This window comes from Pipra filicauda, unplaced genomic scaffold (assembly GCF_003945595.2).
Source record: "Pipra filicauda isolate LSUMZ 115617 unplaced genomic scaffold, ASM394559v2 scaffold20_size4479445_pilon, whole genome shotgun sequence".
Taxonomy (NCBI): Eukaryota; Metazoa; Chordata; class Aves; order Passeriformes; family Pipridae; genus Pipra; species Pipra filicauda.
In genome coordinates this window covers 2,987,595-3,007,503 of record NW_024104321.1, presented here as the reverse complement: position 1 = coordinate 3,007,503, position 19,909 = coordinate 2,987,595, and the positions used below count along the sequence as shown (strand labels likewise).

Genomic DNA, 19,909 nt, shown 5'->3' with positions numbered 1-19,909 from the left:
AAAATATCTATAATGAGCAAACAAGGAATTCCTAATAAATGTATAATGTGCATTTCCCTTTGCTCATCACATACACCACAGCCCCCTCTAAATAATTTCTGTGTATTCAGTTTTGCCACCACCTTTCCATTTTGTGGTTGCTAAACCATCTTGAGTAGAAGCACGCAAACATAAGGACACACACTGCGTTAATCAGTAACAAGCTTTAAATATTTTCTGCGTACACTCGAAGGGGTCTGAGAAATGCCTTTAATTTTTGTAAGCAATTTCCCAGCTGGTTCCTTTTGCTATTAGCAACAGTACCCACATTGTACAAATAGACTTTTCTCTCTTCTCTTAACAAATACAAACAAATGACACACATTTTACAATGCTCAATGTAAATGATGGAGTCATTCTGGTGTTGTTGTTCTAGCTTTACAATGACCTCACTGAAAACAGAATTTAGGCCCCTGCGCTTGAATCCCAACAGAACAAAATTAAAACCGGATTTGAATAAACCATCTTAATAAGAAAATGGGATAAAGTTACGTCATTCTCATACCGAAAATTGCTCGGAGCAAGAGGGCAAAGAAAAGCCTTCAGAGGGGACCATCTGTAGCCCCCCCCCGTGTCGGCGCTGCCCTGAGGGCCAGCCCGGCCCCACCGCAGCGCGGCCGAGGGAGGCCGGCACGGCACGGAACTGAGCCGCCGTGAGAGGGCTGCCAAGGTCCCGTCCCTCCTGTCCTGCGGTAAAACACCGGAGCGTTGCGCAATATAAAAACATCTAAAATATGCATTGCTCAATTTTATCCTCGCAGATCCATCCTCGGGAGCGGCAACTGAGCCGCTCTCAGAGTAAGTGGGTATTTCCTAAACCGTAAGAAATAAGCGTAAGCCCGGGTCGACCTGCAGCTTCTCCAGAGGCGATCAGGAAAAACGCAGTACTGAGCAATAAGCGCTGACGTCCCAGTTCTCCCGAAGCTCAACCACAGCTCCTCTCCGCCAACTCCGCTAATCCCCGCCTCCAAACCCCCGTTAATTCCCTCCAAAACCTAGCACCCATGACAAACCCGGGCGGCTGCGGGCGCCCTCCCGCACCACTCCTTCCCGGCCGGAGTGTCTTCCCTGCCTTCCCTGGGCTCCCAGCAGGGAGCAGCACCCGCCCGCCCGGCAGAGCCGCGCCGTGCCCCGCCGCACGCACGTACACGCGCGCACAGACCCGCACACCCGCCCCGCACCGGCCCCCGGCACCTCCCCAAGGTCACGGCGCCCACGGCGCCCACAGCGCCTCGCGCAGCAACCGCAGGTGCGCGATGCGTGGGAAGCAACACGGGGATGGAAGGCGAAGGCAGACCCAGACCGCACCGCCGACTGCCGGAGGCGCTGTTGACCCAACCCGCAGCGGCTCCGCTGCCGATCGCGGATTATAAGGGACCGCTCTCTCCGCCCCCAGCGGAGTCTCCCTCCGCCCCCACCCTCACTCCCCACCCCTCCTCCGGCCGCAGAGAAGGGCATGGAGTTGGCGGGAGCCTATAAAAGCCCCTGAGAGAGCGCTGGGGCCACGGAGCTGTGATAGCCTCCACGGGCAGAGCCGAACACCATGTCCCACCACTGGGGATACGGCAGCCACGACGGTGAGTGCCCGGCGCTGCGGGACACCTGTCACTTGTCAAGGGACACCTGCCGGCAGGTTCCCGGGAGTCGCGCCCGGGACGTGCCCGCTGTCGCCCGGCCGAGCCCTTGCCCGGAGCCGGAATGAGCTCGGTGGCGCGTTTTTCTCGTAACCTTGAAATGCACCTGCGCCCGAGCAGCCCGCCCGGCAGCGCCGTGTGCCGGCGCATCTTCTGCGTTCCCGCTGTCATTCCTTTACTTCCGAAAGGGAAGGGTGGGCGCAGCTCCACAGGACGGGGTGGCCCCCGGGACTTCCCGGTACAACCCCCGCCTCAGCCGCCAAGGCTGAGGGTCTACCTCAGTCCCGGGGTGGGATATCCCCTCGCCTTTGCTGCCAGCACCGCCAAGCCTTCATAATTGGTGCGCTGTTGGAGACTGATACTGGTGTTCGAACATCCCGGTTTCTAGAGTGAGTGTTATTGCTTATACCGTCCGAGTTTTATGTCTTTTCCCACTGAGCTGCTTTCCGCTGTCTTGCAGGACCTGCTCACTGGCATGAGCACTTCCCCATCGCCAATGGAGAGCGCCAGTCCCCCATTGACATCAACAGCAAGTCCGCCAAGTACGACTCCTCTCTGAAGCCTCTCAGCTTCAGTTATGATGCCAGCACGGCAAGAAACATCGTCAACAACGGGCACTCCTTCAACGTTGAGTATGATGATTCTTCCGACAAATCAGGTGAGACCTCACCTTCGGGTGCAGGAGGGGACATGGCAGAAATTGCTACCAACGCTCCTACTAAAAGGAGCTCCTGCCCTACTGAGGCTATAGGGTTTTTTTAAAGAGAAAAAATACCAAAGTCGGCTTCTGTAAGGTGTGGATTTAGCATCATCTCACACTCCTCTAGGCAAGGAGAAAACTGAGCTCCTGTTAGAAGAAAATTAACCCTATCTGGGCAGATTTGAGCTGCCCTACTCGGGAGAAGTGAATTGCTTTATTTTTGTATAAATCAGGAGGATTTGGATAAGGACTCAGCTGTGGAGAGAAAAAAATTAAAAAGTATTTGACAAGAGCAATTTTAGGCATAGCTCATTGTAAGCTACCGATCAGATGGTTAACGGAAGAGGCAAAATACATCATAGGAAGAAATTTGCCTTAGAATAGTAAAGGCTTACAGTTAACAACTTGAAGTGGAAATAGCTTAGAAATAGTTCTTCGGTTATCAAAATATTATTTCATATTTCTGAAGCCAGCGTGCTCCCAGGTTAATACAGAAACAGAGGAATGATTAGAAAATACCTCTTTATTCTTTTGCAATTTAAAAAAGGCTTACACTGACATTTCTCGGTGGCTTTCTAGGTAAAGATAATGTATCCGATACATTCTTACAAAGTTTGCTAGCAGGCAGTCGTTTCACAGGGTCTTGCTGTTCATTGTGCTGTATGGTGATATTAAGCACTGAATTCTGCAAACCTTTAGTAATCCTTACTGAAAGGAATGGCCTTATTGACGGAAAGGCAGAATCCAAGATGCTGTTGCAACAAAGGTTTTGTAGGTTGTCTTTAATTGTAGTTTTTCATTTGGTTGAATTCGCAGAAATCGTCACTCTGCAATAAATGTCCCTTTATTTTCAATTTAGATAAAAAAAACAATCCCGTTGTAAGTCACTGACTTCTCTAGACACTGTCTGATTTAACTTGCTTGAGCAAGTGTCCTGTTTTTCATAAGTGTTTCGTTGGCAATATCATCTAGGGAATGGTGCTGAAACCAAATGATCCGTGCCTAGTAAAAATATGAGGATTTTGCAGGTAATGTAAAATAACAGTATAACAGACATTCAGCATTGCACTAAGAGTTTGACTTTGTATTTCAATTACAGCCTTTATGCTTAACAATATTAAGTGGTCAGATATAAGTGTTCACAGTTGTATAAATACACATAGGTCCATGTATAACTTACACAGAGCACCAACATTAATATTTGCATGGTCTAAAAAAGAGAAGAAGGTGGTATTCTGACCTCTTTGTGTGTATTTTTGTGAAGCACTGCAGAGCTAAAGGAACTGAATTCATGTTCATTTTAACAGTATTATAGGAAATAAGGTAAAGGACCTAGAGGACAGAAAGGGGGATTCTGGTTTTACCAGACACATGCAAATTCTGCTCCCACTGCCATCCTGCTCTCACTGAGCTCAAAAGAAACAGGTTCAGGTTTCCACAGTATAAAAAACTATTACGTGTTCACTTTGCATGTGCCTAAGTGTGAAAAGAACTGTGAAAATTAGGTTGTGAGGAAAAAATGGCAGATACATAAAATGATTTAAAGAAATGTCTGTAGGAAGAATGCTTTTTATGAGAAGTCGGTGCAGAACCAGAACATCTGTGACAGAGATCCTCTGACAGATACGCAGTGACACAGCTTTCAGAGTGGGAGGATAGGAGATGCAAGTAGAAATATTCTCAGTAGCTCTATTAGTGTATCAGAAAATGAGTATTCTTTAGAAACAAAACCCAACTAAACAGATCTCTAAGAAGACAGGTAGAGGTGGATCATTCAGTATCACACTTACTATTGAAAATTACAGTGCACAGAACCTACCTGGCAGCACACTTAATTGGCTTCATTTGTATGCGGTTAACTAGGTAACCTACTTTCCTTACGCAAAATAGAGCTGTCTTTGACTTGTCTCTGCTTGATCTGAATTTGAGACTCTAATGCATGTACCCAGTTCTTGGTTAGACATCACACGACAGTCACAGGGAGAAACTAAGTGAGATTATGTGTGAGTGCTGGTATATTTTACCGAAGACAATGGAATAAAATCCTGTAGATACTTCCCACAGGCTGTATTGCTTGCTTCTATGAGCTGTGCCATATGTGGTAATGAATTAACTGTGGTAGTAGGAGCAAAATGAAGTAATAACATAATTGCTTGTGAATAATGACTAACTGCATGCAAAGTAGATCCATTTCATTAAGAATCTTCAGGCTTATAATCAATGACACTGAAGCAAACTGAACAGCAGTTCTATGTCTTAATGCCTGATCACTCCTGCTTTTCAGATAATGCAAAATGAGTTCTTGCAATAAAAAATACAGGTAGTAATAGCATAGTAAAAATAGGTAAGTCCAAATGCATGTTTAGATAAAACTCTGAAAGTAGTTGTTACTTATTTCTTTGATGCAGAAAACATGCGAATAATGTTGATCATAAGTAAGAACAAGTAGATATCAGAATTTTGATATTTCCCGTTCAGAATGTATGTTTGTTACGTTACATGTGTGCATCAGGAATATGTAATATAAAGCTTCTGCTCATATCTGTGAAAAAGAAAAATCTAAAAGAAAAATTAGGGTTTCTTAAAATATGTCATCTATATTACTTTGAGTAAGAAAGTCAAAGTTTAACTTTTTAAACAAAAATCTATGTGCAATTTATGCAATTAATATATCTTAACAGAAGAAAATGTTTTCTTCTCTGTACTTAGAAGATTTCTATTAGTAGATGGAGATTTATAGACATAACTCTTGATTCAGGTTGTGTTTATGTCTATGGCCTATACAATTTTCCCTTGCAATTGGACTTGTCTATCTCATATTGGCCTTTTTAGCCACCAGCGCACTTGTAACAAATGTGGGTAGAGCCCTTCCAAAATCTTCGTTCGCAAAGCCCAGCCATGAATGATGATACAATTTTCTCTTACAATGAAGTTTTAACAGAGAAATTATGTTAATCTTTTGTGATAGCTTTAGAACCTTCGTTTTACTTTCTTGTTATTTTTTTTAGATATGGTTAGACGTTACTAACTATGCTTAGAGAAACCCTCTTCCCAAGCAATTACTTCCAAATCTTCAATTTCAGTTCTTGTAGTACAGCCTTTCAGTTTCTTGGGTTGTATGACAGCTGTTACATTCCAGAATATACTTCTAAAGGCTCAGTCAATTCCCAGAGTGAAACACTTTCATATTGCGGAGTTGCTGATTGGTAGAAATTGCCTATGGAAAGGAAGTTTCACAAGCCAGCATTGCCATGTTCATGAACATTTTTTTGTTTGAGAAATTCCATTATTTTCTCTTAGATTAAAAGGATATCTTCTGTCTTCTTTCCTGGCAGTCTTTCAGAATGCTTTCTTGGTTTTGTATGCAGAAAGTGAATGGTCAGCTTCCTCTTCTAATTGTTGCTTAGTCACTCTTCTCCTTCAGTTCTTGCAGTTGCTTTCTTATTAGATATCATGTCCCCTGTCTTTTAATAGTAGTAAAAGTTCAAATATTAGTAGGCATTCCTCTTTAAAATTTCTTAAACTTTGAAAGCAGAAGTGTATTATGATAAAAGCGTCTCTTTAAATTCAGGTTCATCCACTCTTGTGTCCTGGGACCAGACCTTCCGCGTATGAGTGAAGCAAATGGTGCTTATAGCTGTTAAAATAAGGTGCATTATTACAATTTAGGAATGTTATAGCAAAGGAGTGTATCATTAAGGGTACTTCTTTTATCATATTAGACATTTCATATTATAGTCTGCTGTAAGGACTTGTGTGTTGTTTCACTCACTGTAAAAGACAGAAGTAAACAGCAACTTCTTAGAGCTGTAAAACCACAGGATGTGACTTTGCTCAAAAAAGCCTCAAGAGCCTGAAAGATTTTGTAATGTACATGAAATATATTCTTTGTGTAAGTTTTCACAGGAAACCTTTTGGAACTTATCTAAAAACCTGAAATTCGAATGAAAAAATGTTCACAGCAGTAGACTATGTATTCTGTATTTTCTGATAATCTGTTTGAGCTTACAAAAGGAAGACGTCGATCAGTCCTTAGTTTATTCTATATCAAGAATGTTAAAATGTCATGTTTTAGTTGTAGAACCTGACAGAAGTGAATTGCAACTGTGGTGTTAAGCTTTAGCTAAATGTACTGCTAATTTATGCTTGTGGACAACTCTCTTAATTGTTTCCTTCTCCCTCCTTGCTACTGAGCTAGAGAGAATATTGGAATTCAAGCCAGTCCCAAGTAAATCTGAATTTTTTCAAACATAAAATCATAGTAGAACTTAAAAATTATGAGAAGACTTGAGGAAATGGAAATAGTTTTCACCTTGATATTAGCACCCCATGGGAGTCTTTCAGTAGTTGTAATCCAATATATTACCTGATTCTTTCTGTAATTGTAAATATTAATGAGTATACTTCAGCTGTCTTATGAGTCACTGTAAACAAACCATTCTATTTTGTTACAATGGTAATTCAAAAACCAGCGCAACCAAACTGCTTGGTTGGCGGTGAGTTTGAAAGTTGTGCCACTGCTCCTTTTGTATGCTTCCACATCAGCTGGTAAATGGAGGAAGAAACATACAGGTTTGCTGTCTTTAAGGCACCACTCTTCATCCAAGTCACTGCTACTGGTCTATTTTTAGGCTTCCCAGATCCAAAGTTACATTAGCTATGCCAGAATAATATTGCATGTCATCAGTATAGGGTCATGGATTGAAGGTCCATAGTGCAGTATAGCCTAAGCAATGTGTTGATCCCTTGGAATCAGAAATCAGAGAACTGATTGCTTATACCTTTAGGGGACTGTATTCAGCGCACCTGCTTATGTCACAAGTAATGTTGTGCACAACTTGACTAGAAAGTCGGAGGTCTCAAGGGTGTGAAATCATTAAGTCATTTTTCCTGTGAGCTGAGATCAACAGAAGCTGCAACGCCTATGTAAACAAGTGACTTGAATAGCTCTAGTGCTTCCAGGAACTGGAAGGCGAGATGAGAGGGCTTGAGATCAGTCCTGCATGTTTCAGGTCTTTATTTCTTTACAGAGCCCAAAAGTGCCCTTCACTTAAATTGGCTTTTTGTTTCAGTTTGGTTTGGTTTGTTGTTTTGTTTTGTTTTGTTTTTTTTTTGTTAACATATGACTTCTGAGCAGAAACTTGACATAGACTGCGCATTTAAGAATCGTGGCAACTTCCTTCTGTTTTTCCAAAAGCCTCCTCTAGAGGCGCTTTTAGTGCAAAACCAGAAGAAACTAGGCAGCTGTTATCAGCTAGGGCCATTTGGAAAAACTTATTTTTTAAGATGTAATGAAGCTGTGTGCCAGATGTCACGATTACCACTCTTCCCAACTGATAATTTGTTTATTTACTTATAGGCATGAGGGCTTGCCGCATACTTATAGGCAATGCTCACACCTTAAGTTTGTTTGTCCTTCATTAGATCTCAACATTTTATGGACACTGTATCCAATACAGAATTTTCAGTACAGTAAGCAGTCACTGAGATTAGTATTTAGCTATTAGAAATTAAACCAACTGTTACTTGGTGCTTATAGCTACAAGAGAATTTCAGTACTTCTAACTTGGTTCTTAAAGTTGTTGTCAGCCTGTACGGTGTGAGATGTGAGGGCTCCTCAGAGGCTCAGTACAGTATCATATGATTCTCAGAGAATCTCCACTTAAGAGACTACATGAGAAATAAGCTGCCCTGGTCCCAGGGAGCTGAAGGAATGTTAAGAACCTAAATGATTTTGTCTTTAAGCAGGTCAGAGTCTTTCTGGCTGCAGCCCAGTCTGGATGAAATAGTTCAGCTGAGGTGAATTGAAACCACTGACCTGCTGCAGATACACACATATTCAGACCTGCTGCGTTTTGGCAATTGTTTCATTCTGGTCTATCTCTGTGGAACATCCTTGTTGACTTATCAGGCTAAACTTCTAGCAAGGTCAAAGTAGGGGTTTTTTTTCCTAATGATGAAACCAATTTTTTTTTTCTCATGGTGAAACCCATTAGAGATGTTTTCTGCAAGCATGAACCCTACAGTCAGATACTTGAATTGCACTTCTTGCTTGTCATGATAGAACATCCTAGGAGGAATGTCTGAAAGAGATAACATACAGAAGGAAACATCTTACAAAGTGTGACTGTGTACTCCACATTTCACAGAAGTGACAGCTCACCCTAACTGAACTCTTCAGTCTGTCAGATGAGGAAGCCCATTCTTGCATAAGAACACAAGGCTAATCCCTGAGCGTCCTCATAAGAGCCTTTTTTATGTCATTAATAGTGCATGGTGCACAAGTAATGCTTCATCTGCTTTGCCTCTTCAAGTGCTATTTTCTATTTTACAGATTTCTTTTGTATGCACAAAAGCTTACAAAATATTAGCATTAATATATACACTATGCATATGTTTACATACACATATACCTACAGTGTCATATGTACATGCACATCTACTATAGGCTGATACAAATTATTGATTTTCTTTGTGCTAAAGCAATGTATGTAAGAAGGCTGTCCTCAGAGGTAAATGCTTGAAATGTCTTGCTGTTAAGTTTTTGTTTGATGACTTCTCAATTAGAATTAATATCCTGATTTTGGAGCTTTGGACAGCTACTGTGCTCTAGTTGGACCCATTATTTCAGCTACTGGAAGGAGCTTTGCTGTTAGTGATTTTTCATTTGAAGAACACTTTCTTATTCTGCATTTTCTCAGAGTAATGAACTTCATAGTAGTATCTTTTCTTGCCACACTAATTTGTATGACAGGAAGGAATTAATTCTAGCTCATGAAACAATCTTGTAGTTCAGCCATTTTCATTATTTCATCGGCATATGTATTGCCTTGATGAGATTTATTAGTCTTCTGCACTGTGTGGAGGGAACATCCCATAGGAGTTAACTAAATAAGAGTAATTCCACAGTATTTCTGCAAAAATTCACAGATATGGATGTTAGCATTTTCTGAAAAAAGGTATGAAGTGATCCACAGTATTTTTTTCAAGGCTGTTCTGTTTTACATGGGAAAGGTAGCTGCCCACTGACTGGCCTTTAAAGTAGAACAGTGAAGTTTTGTGGCCTCAGTAAACAGCTGTATGAGGTGCACCAAAATGGCCTTTGATTTCTGTGTGTTTTCAGATATCCCCAGAAAGCATAATGGAGTCAAATCAACTTCACTTTCTGTATCCAAGTAATCCCACAGTCAAAATAAGTCCCATCAATGGAACAGTTCCATTCCAAATTAGTGCTGCTAATACTTGCGTATTTAGACCATCTTATGAGATCATTTAATAACAGTGCAATGTAATTACTAGATGTTACTAGTCTAACTTTTCCCGTAAAGGGTAGAAGGTAGAATGATATCAGAAAAGTTACCATTTCTTAATTTAAGCGAAGTAGTTCCAAATTTGTCCCACTGTGACATTTAAAATAGCTGTCAATTAGTAAAAAAAACAAAAAGGTGCTCTCAAGCTGTTACCTCTTGGGCTGTTGCACATCTTTGGAGACTAGGTTGTGACAAACTGTGTTGAGTAGATTGAATCTATGAGAAAAGAATGTATTTTCAGCTCAGCTTGTGCTGTCTCCAGACAGCATTGCATCTGAAGCTGTACTATGGAACAAAAAGGAGCACAGCTACACATGTATTTCAGAATGGTTTTTGCTAGTATTAATTTCAAAAGGAAGGGAGCTAATGATAAAATGCTCAGATATGGATCAGAACTTCCCCATCATTTTTAAAAAGGAGATGGAAGGGTTGGACTTATCTTCTCAATGTGGCCTGACTTGATATTCTTGTCACATTGGACAAAGACAGGGAGGTTCCTGGTGTGAATGTTGTTCTGATTCTTGATGAACTTTTACTTTACAAAAGCTGGTAGCATTTATTCATGGTTTAAAAAGCTTGTGCTGGAAGAAAAAAAAGCTCTGACATTTCTGCTTTGTCTTTTAAGTTTAATTTTAAATTCTACTTCTTTGGAAAAGCTGAGAAGTATTAAAAATAAAATAACTGCTTAATGTAGGCTAGAATAAGAAGGGCTATTCTGTAATTAAGCCTGCTGAATTTGTATTCATTTACACTAATCTAATTATTACTTTCTTTGAATGCTCTGCTGTGAGTCAAAATAAGCTAGAGCTGGATTTGAGAACCACAGAATGAGAAAAGTAAGCAAAAACTATGAAGAGATTTCTTTTTTTTGCATCTTTTGAGTTTTATGAGACTATAGCAAACTTTGTGTAGACAAATTACACTGCAAATGAATTCGAGAATATTGCATGGTTCTGCTTTTCAGCATGCTTTCCATTGATTAATAATGGCAGATTAACCTGTGCTGCGCTAGTGCTTTCTGAGGTTGAGGAGTCGTGGAACCTCAGTCCATTCGTACCTTCAAGGAGCAGCAAGACCATGAACTAAAGAACCTGAAACTGAAACATTGTAACTCTGTGGCATCACTTTTAAATGAAGCAAGATATTGTATGGATTAAATGATTTTGCATCTGTAAAGATATAGCAACCAATTTCTTCATTTCCCAAAGGAACTAATACACATTCACAGTCACTGTTCTGAAAAAAATACTCTGATTTGTGGTCCTGTATTTAAAACAGTTATGCTTCTTGGCAACTAGCAGATGCAGAAATGTAAAAGTAGAATAAGATATGTTTCTATTTAATTACTTTAACTAACCATTCTTCTTTGGATCACATAGCTTGGCAAGGGGTAGGGCAAGTCCCAGTCTGTCGACTGTTCAGTGCTGGCTACGGTATTGGAAATTACAAAGGCTGCAGTAGAACATGTATTCACATTTTTCAAATAGAAGTACATGTTAGGAGACTTCTAAATATATTCACCAAAGGAACACCAGGCAAATGCTAAATTTGTCCACTGAACCCAAATTTTGCATGTGTAGGGCACACAGTTGGAAATGATTGTATTTTTTAAAAATCTTGTATTTCATTTTCATGTATTCTGGTTTATTAGTGAAATCCTTCTGACCTCATTGCCATATATCCATGGCTGTTGTTGTCCATGCTTGCCTATAATCAGAATTATTCAAACCTGAACATACAGTGACCTTTTCCTATCAGCATTTGGTGTATGTTTTCACAAATGCACGTATTGTGGTAGTGTCTAGACTAACTGCAGACTGAGAGGAAAAGCATCTTTACTCCACAGAACCATTTTGTGGCACATACACAGAGCACATTTATGTGTAATATCTGATGTCAACACTCTTCTGTCACTTTATTACATATATATTTATGTATTACATATATTTATGTATATAGAGAGATGAATTGGTCTCTTAAAATACCTAACAGCTCAAATTACATTTAAAAATATTTTTTTGTTTTTAAATATTAATTAAATCTTAAAGATTAATTGTGAATTTGAATTTGAGATGCTTAGAAAAAAAGGAGAGAAAACCCCAGCCAAACCACAAACCAGCGTAAAACCTTGCTCTGGTGACTTAGATAAATAGCTCTATTTAATAGAACTATTTGTTATTGTTCTGTGCTTTATGCTGCACTGAAGCAGACATTGTCTGTGCCTTGAGCATTTTGCAGTAGTAGGGCTTGATCCTGCATGTCATAATGGTGATTGGTCTCAGTGTAAGTGGAAGGGTAAAACTAACAAGCAGAATAAGGGAGCTCAGGGGACCTCACTCCTGTATAATTGAAAGCATGGCTGGGCACTCCACTTACAGCAGTCCCATAGCATGAGTAATGCCAGATAATGGAGACCATAAATAAACAACTCATAATTTAAAAAATCTTCTTGTACTGGCATTGCCATTTTCACCACAATGGGAGGGACAAGAGATTTGAGTTTACATCTCTGCAATGCCTTGCCCTGTGCCTAGCACTTTACCTTACTGCAGCCCATGGCTAACAGGTGTTTAGGTTTAATTTGGAACCAAAAGCATTTTACCCAATCCCATCTGCCACAGGATTTGCAGGATTAAGGCCTAAATGGATGAAGTGTCTAAAATGAAAGGTCAGAGTACAATAGTATATGAAAGATGATTTGGTCTTCAATTGTACTTCCGTAGAGAATAACTTACAAAGCCTCTTACAAAGGCCTTTTTTTATCTGCTTGGTGACAGAAAAGTTACATCTTCCCTCATCACTTGTAATATTAGCATGCCTGTTAAATTGCTGATGAGATGCTCACTGTAAAGTCACTTACGTTTTTATGCATTTATTACTGATTTTGGTGTATTGTAGTAATGTACCATTGAAGATGATCTGGAGTAGCATGGCAGCATGCAATGAACTGTAAATCACATGGAAGACTTGAAATGGCTGTTTGAGTTTGAAGTGAGACTCAATAGCAAAGGTTATGAGAGTTGCTAATAGAGGCTCTTTGTTTTGCAGTGCTGCAGGGAGGAGCGCTGGATGGAGTCTACAGGCTGGTACAGTTTCACATTCACTGGGGATCCTGTGAAGGCCAAGGGTCTGAGCACACTGTGGATGGTGTGAAGTATGATGCAGAGGTAGGACATGCTTTGCCTTCTTCAGTCATTTGTGTATAATGAGTATTTATGTTTTTTAAGTATTCCACCACAGTAGCAACTCTTGTACAGATCTTCATAGGAGGAGGTTACCATAGAAGATTTGGTACAATGCCACCTTAGAACCTGCTCCTTGCAAGAGCAGAAATCAGAATTGGAGGACTTGTAATATTTCTTTTCTCAGCTACATCATGTCAAAGGGAAGCAGAAAAACCTGCATTAATTACCACTGGTTTTTTCCCTGCTTTCTCAGTGTCTCTTGGAAATGATGAAGGAATAGAATTGCAGCACCTCTGTGCACACACATCCCCTTTTCCTGGGTTCGATTTTTAACATCGGAGGCATTTGTATAAGCAACAGAATAATTTTGGGGCAGATAGGGTAGGCAGCAAAGTGAGATCTTGCAGGCACTCTAATACCCCTGAGACTTCAGATGTTCCTTGGACCACTTAAGACTCTGTATTACAGTCTGACTACAGAAACTGAGTGACTTTAGTGCCTTGCATCCCACCTTTCCTTGTCCCGTGTTTAGAAATCTACCTCTGGATGCTGCAACAGACTTCTAAAATGTATTCATAAATACACATTTACTGAACATACCTGTGATTTGCATTGACAGATAAAAGAAATGGCCCCACAAATTCATTGGCTCTCTGCTTTTTCATGAAGTAGAAGTAGCTTTTGTCTTATCTGAGAAACTTGCCATTGGCTTACGTCTTCACAGTACCATAATTACTTGCTGAACTTGACTTGCAGATGTGGGGAAACAGCCAGATGAACTTAAATTAGAAATAACTTAGAAATTAAAGAGAAAGCAACATCCTGAATTATGTGACCTGGAGATTCAAAGTCTTTCCAGAAAACGACAGGACTGGTTTTTGGATTGCTTTTTTTTTTATTATTTCTTAAATTGCTGGTCAGATCTATAGTTAATGTGTCTTCTCTGCTTCTTCTGACACTGACAAAAATGTATTTAAGTGTTGATAAGAACTCTAGTGTATATATAACACTAAAATACTGGATCAAAATCCTGCAGGCTGTATGTGGGAAAAACTCATGCTGAAGATAACAGGAGTTTTGCTAGAAAACAGAATGATACAGCCACAGCTTGCATTTAAAACTGTGGGAATAAGAGTGAGAAGCAAAATAAAATGCATTACAGAAATCTCTTTGCATAAATGAAACTTTAAAGTAGATGAATGATTCAACAAATTCTTAACTGTACACAAAAGTTTTTAAATTTCAGCAATAAAACTCCCATCTACTCTTAATAAATTACTTTCTGGCATCCTAATTTGTGAAGTATTCTGGATGGAATATCATCTTCAATGCACTTTGTTTTCTTACTCCTAGCTCCATATTGTACACTGGAATGTAAAATATGGTAAATTTGCTGAAGCTGTGAAGCATCCTGATGGTTTGGCTGTGGTGGGAGTCTTTATGAAGGTTAGTTAAACTTCTGTATCATTTGTCCAGCGTGTTCATTGTGTTGCAGAGGGGACCTAAGAGCCTAAAATATAGAATAAGGCAGCATTGTACTATACTGCTTAAACCCTTAGCAAGGTAGGTAGTACTCCAAATTCTCATCTTCCTTTACCTATAACAATTGTACACTAGCTATGGAGTTTGACTGCCATCCCTCACTGTGGCAGCCCTGTAGCAGCATAATGCTTTAACAGGACATTCACACTGCCATAACTCTTACCAGTGAAAGGTGATGTGCATAACTGACAAAGCTGTGTGTATGAATCTGCAGTAGGACAGCCTAAATAACATCTGTTTTCCTTTTCTTGTTATTGTTAAATGTCCAGAGTGTTTTGTTTCAGTTGAATTGTCTTCACAGCTAGTTGGAGAAGGTGTCTGTGCCCCAGGGATATGTAGTACTCAGTCCTGGCCTAACTGAGGGTGACTGTTTTATTAGGAGGGTGATTTATTTGAAAAAAGAACAGCCTAAATCTAAAAATAAATCCTCATACTGTAAACGAAAATAGCTTTATTCTGTCCAGTGTCCTTGGCTGACTCATCTGTGCTGACTGTCAACTGGCATGATTTTACAGAGACAGTCCCAGTCACTTATGCTGTAGTACTCCTGTTCTGTAATGAAACGGTGCTGGGAAAATGTTTTCTTGTAACAGAAAGCTAAAGGTTTCATGAGAGTGCATGGCGATTTTTCTTTTCATATGATTTGTGTCACAGGTGGGAAATGCCAAGCCTGAAATACAGAAAGTTGTGGATGCTCTGAACTCCATTCAAACCAAGGTAATATCTGCTGTCTCTGACTAACACCAGTCACAACTGTGCTGTGTTTTCTTCTTCAGAAAGCAGATTTTTTTACTTCTCCCAAACTGCTGCATGTGCTAAAGTAAAACAGACCTTCCGGCCATCAGCACTGGTGCTGCCGTAATCCTAAATGCAAAACAGATTTGAATGAAACTGTGGTAGAGAGCAGGGAGTATTAGAAACAGTGATCATTTCCTATCTCTGTGACTACATTTCTCTGTCTTTTAACTGCATCTAAACCTATGGTGTAGGATTTGTCTTCCTGATCTAATCTGCTCTTCTAGGTGCACTTTCTAGTCAGTGGTGACAGATGGAAAAAGTACTTCCCCTCATCTCTACATCTGTGGGATAAATTTCCTTCTTCCAAGAGGGCATGCTTCTTATGGCTATTTCTAGAGAGTCCAGATAAACAGTTTTTTCAGGTTATATAACTGTTAGGAAAAAAAAAAAGCCTTCCTGTATTTAAATGTCATATGCAGTGTGTGTGTGATACCTTAATAAAGTGAGTAATGAGAAACTTTAAGTACTTGCTGAGTAACTAGATACCTTCATAATGGGTAAAGGCCTGTGCCAATGAGAAATGTGGACAGAAAGGTAAAAAATGAGACTACACTGTCATCTTTGTCATCAGGCTCACTTTGAGGTAATTGGATGTTGCTGTTTATCTTAATAGACTTTCCAACAGGTCTCCCAGCTTCTATATTTCCAGTGCAGTCACTATAAATGGCATCTAAAATCTCACTGTTCTTCAAGCAAGGTCAAATGTTATCTCTAGGAGCAAGGAATGTAATGCAACATTTGAAATAAGAAACAATCTCTTGAAAACATAAAAAAAATACATTGCTGAGACTATTTAGTCCCAAATGTACTGTATTTGGTACTCAGTGCTTCATACCAAACTACATTTCTGTCTTCTGCCAAACATGGAGCTTCCAGAGGAGACTTCACTACTGCAAGCTCAGTGTGTGTATGTGGTCTCTCCCCTGACATCAGCCCGTCTGCTTACTTTATTGTAGGGAAAGCAAGCTTCCTTCACAAATTTTGACCCCACTGGACTCCTTCCTGCATGCAGAGACTACTGGACATACCCTGGCTCACTGACCACTCCACCTCTGCTTGAATGTGTGATCTGGCATGTGCTGAAGGAGCCCATCACTGTCAGCCCTGAGCAGGTAGGTGTCCAGTGGGTGGTGCCAGTATATGTGTTCTGGAATTACACTGATTGCATCAGCCCAGCCCACCAGGTGGTCAGTGTTACTGCAGAGCTATGCAGAGTATTAGCTAGCATCCCGTATCAAAAATACCTGTCTGAAGTGGTTATCCTCTTCTGACAGGACTCTGCTTCTGTGTGTGGAAGTTGAGTTTGCTGTAAAATGTAAGGCTGTCCTCTATTTGGACACAGTCCAGGGAAAACAAGAGGTGTTTTAAAAATTTCATCAGGCTTTCCAACTATATGGTTAAAGCTGTCATGTGGTAAAAATCTGGAAAATTGAGGCATGCATGAAAGGACCATTTGCACATGCAGAGTTAGTCTAGCATGTATTGTGATCATCAACTCACTGCACATGCACACACCACCTATCTGGGTATACCTGTGCTGAAAATAGCAGATTTGCACCTGGAGAGCATATATCCTGCCTCCAAAGTCTCACATTATAAATCTGTAGTTGGTCTGCTGATTTTCCAGCATTTTCAGGACACAGAGCTCTTTTTACAAGTTCTATTTGGCACAGAACAGACCTTGAAATCCTACGCAGAATTGTGACAATCCTAACAAAACTCAGTTGTTTGGAAGAGGCAAAACTTGCAGATTCCAGAAGTCTGCTGCCTAAGAAAATACTCTGTTGACCAGCTTGAGAAGGGTAGTCTTCCTAGCAGGAAGAAGCTTGTGTGGATTAAATCACTCTTGTCCCTAGCTTTCTGCACCATCCGTTAATGAAGCTACGTATAGCCAAGATTCCATTCTTGAGTTCAGATCTGTGTGCTTGGGAGATATAAATAGAATCTAGAGCCTATAAATATAAACTAGCCCTGAAGGGCTTTAGTTCAACCTTCCAACTCTTAAATCTCTCTCATCAATGGCAGACATGCTAACAATCTACACATAATTCTAGTGGATTTGTTTAGCTGATGTGGAAAAAAAAGTGTAACCAAGCTGTTGTGAGACTCAACGTAATAAAAGATAGAATACCTGGCGAGGAAGAACTATTGGAAATAATAGCAATAATTGCCATTAATAATCTTCAAGGGAGCATTAAAGTTTGCACTGTTTTTTCTAAACTGCTATTGATAATCCAAGGTTTGCAAATACAGTTTTATTATAGGGCAGAAGCACATTCACTAAAATAGAGTTGTTTTTCCTATTACACCTACTTTAACCACCTACAAGTGGTAAAAGACACCACTTGTTTCTCCCACACACCCCCCTTCCTATTACTATCAACATTTCAATGATGGGTTTGAGATCAAAACACTGTGTGTGTGGTAGCTTGCCTTTTCATTCCAAAACTGATCAAACCAGAAGCCATATATCAGAGTGCTGAGACAGGGTTTAAGTTGAGTAGGTTTTACAAAGATGGATAAAAGCTAGGTGTAACAGCAGGGTGCAGCAAACCTGTTATCACCTGTTGTAGTGACGTGGCAGTTCCTGGCAGAGGTTGAACTCTGAACCCTGTTTACGGTAAAGTCCAGGGGAGGCCGGTCACTGCTGAGGGCCTTACTCCTTGAGTGAGGGAAAGCCTGGTCTGCACCCTGACTTGTAGGAAATCCTGCGTCCCACCTGCCACCTACATTTTTTTTGTCAGTAGTTCCACCTGTCTGTGTGAGATCACATTTGGGGTGGGTTATTATTTTGGCACAACCTTTTAAAAGTTTTGGGGATGCTCATTTAGACACAAAGGCGTTTTTATTACATCAGACTGTGGAAACACCAATTGTACTTTAGGAACAAGGACTACAAATTTACAGTATGCTCCTATTGATGTGGAATGGTCTTCCCTCTCACAGTATTTGAAAATCAGGATAACTTCAATAAATTCAGTAGCTTTATTTTGACTCAATGGTAAGCTATCTTTTAATTATTATTATTTCAACTGGATCTAAAAAAAATACAGAAAGATACAAAACTGTACAACTTGCAGATGATTCTGAAAGGATTCAATGTAGTTCTGGTCAAGGACAAACAACATTTTGTCCACGGAGTTCAGAAAATGTGTGCCTATGTTCTTGTTTCCTGTGCTTTCAGTTGTTCTTGCTTTGATATTTTGTGGACAGGAGAGCCTGTGTCAGGAACAAGAAATGGTGTAGATCAATGCAGACACATAGGTGCTGACACCATCTCTAGACTATTAGTGCTGGCAAAACCAAGTTGGAGCTCTGGTTCAGGCCCAAGGTGTATAATTTCAAATAGTCCTGCTGAAGTGAAGGATACATTTAGGATATTTGTGTGTTTTTCCACAGATGTGCAAACTCCGTGGCCTTTGCTTCAATGCTGAGAATGAGCCCGTGTGCCATATGGTGGACAACTGGCGCCCATGTCAGCCTTTGAAGAGCAGAGAAGTCAGAGCTTCCTTCCAGTAACCTCAGTGCTGAGAGCATTAAAAGTTGCTGTGTTTGTGAGGGTGCCCTTTTGCTAAGCCCAAATCAGACCTTTGCCATGTGTGCCCTGGCAACATCTTGTCTCCGAGATCCATTTTTTCTTTTGCTCTGCGTCTGAAATGCCAGCTAATGAAATGTGAAAGGCTCTTGGCCAAATGGGAGAGGGTTCTTAAGGTGTGGGGTTGGGGGAGGCAGGGGGTGGGTGCTGTGTGCATTTTGATGACTATTACTGTGACTGACACTTTGGTATAACAGTATGTTGGCTGCTTGGGAGAGGATATGATAGCAAAATAAGCCATTTTAAGAAACCTCATCCACTGGTGTGATAGTACACGTAACTAACAATAACTTGAAGCTTTTTGAGAAGCACAGGAATACAGAATCTATCTATGACTTAGGAAAAAAAAGTATTTTGAGAAAGTAAAGCAAAATGAATATTTAGGATTAGACTTCTTAGATTTTAAGAAACTGACATGTAAATATTTTTGAGACTGTTTTGCATTTTTACCCATGTTATCGACAACCTTGGTTATATCTTAATAGTAGTGTTGGATTTTTTTAATTAAAAATGTTCTAAATTAAGTATTATCTTTAAAAGTTGTTATTACCATAGAAATAATACAAAATATCTTTTCATTGAAATAATATATGTTCTAATTTAAAAAGGAAAATAATGTTGTATTTTAGATAACTTCTCTAATAAATCTATACTTCTATTTTTGCTTCCATGCTGTTATTTTAATACCGGAAAGGAGTCACTAATCTGTTAACATTGTTGCATATTAAACATAATTACTAAACATACAGTATGTTGGGAATTGGTTTCAGTGACACCAAAGGTGAATGCAAAACTATATGGATATAGTAGGAAATTTCCTCTAAGTAGATATCTTATCTATGATAGCAGAAGGAAGTGTTAATTTTGAGCAATCACTACGGATTATCATCAAAGTTGACCATATAATGAAAGATCCTCTCACAAGACTTTTGAACAAAATTATGCTGAAGAACAGTCTCATTAGATTCTGGTCCTAGTTTTTAAAGCAATTTATGATGAGTTTTCTGCCCCATCAGGAATCACTTTGCAATTTATAAGATATCAGTTGGGGAGGCTAGGTTCTGAAGCACTTGGATCTTGAAATATGTGAGATGGGAATGAAGCCT

The 19,909-nt window shown here is 40.0% G+C and overlaps 1 protein-coding gene across 2 annotated transcripts; it reads left to right on the top strand.

The window, feature by feature from the left end:
• Positions 1–1,382: 1,382 nt before the first annotated feature.
• On the top strand, positions 1,383–19,461 carry LOC113995931 (carbonic anhydrase 2). Of its 2 annotated transcripts, XM_027736497.2 has the most exons (7): positions 1,383–1,616; positions 2,134–2,331; positions 12,732–12,850; positions 14,222–14,314; positions 15,065–15,127; positions 16,165–16,320; positions 18,608–19,461. In XM_027736497.2, exons 1-7 carry the CDS (start codon positions 1,583–1,585, stop codon positions 18,725–18,727), a joined length of 783 nt encoding a protein of 260 aa, XP_027592298.1. In that variant the 5' UTR covers positions 1,383–1,582; the 3' UTR covers positions 18,728–19,461. The 2 variants fall into 2 exon arrangements, with proteins under 2 accessions (XP_027592298.1, XP_027592300.1); XM_027736499.2 differs by lacking the exons at positions 1,383–1,616; positions 2,134–2,331 and adding an exon at positions 9,696–10,519.
• Positions 19,462–19,909: the final 448 nt, after the last annotated feature.

Excerpts from the sequence above, each read along its gene's own strand:
- LOC113995931 (XM_027736497.2), top strand. The coding sequence starts at position 1,583 with ATGTCCCACCACTGGGGATACGGCAGCCACGACG. Across the intron at positions 12,851-14,221 it reads GTGTGAAGTATGATGCAGAG|CTCCATATTGTACACTGGAA; the intron begins GTAGGACATGCT and ends TCTTACTCCTAG. Across the intron at positions 15,128-16,164 it reads TGAACTCCATTCAAACCAAG|GGAAAGCAAGCTTCCTTCAC; the intron begins GTAATATCTGCT and ends ACTTTATTGTAG.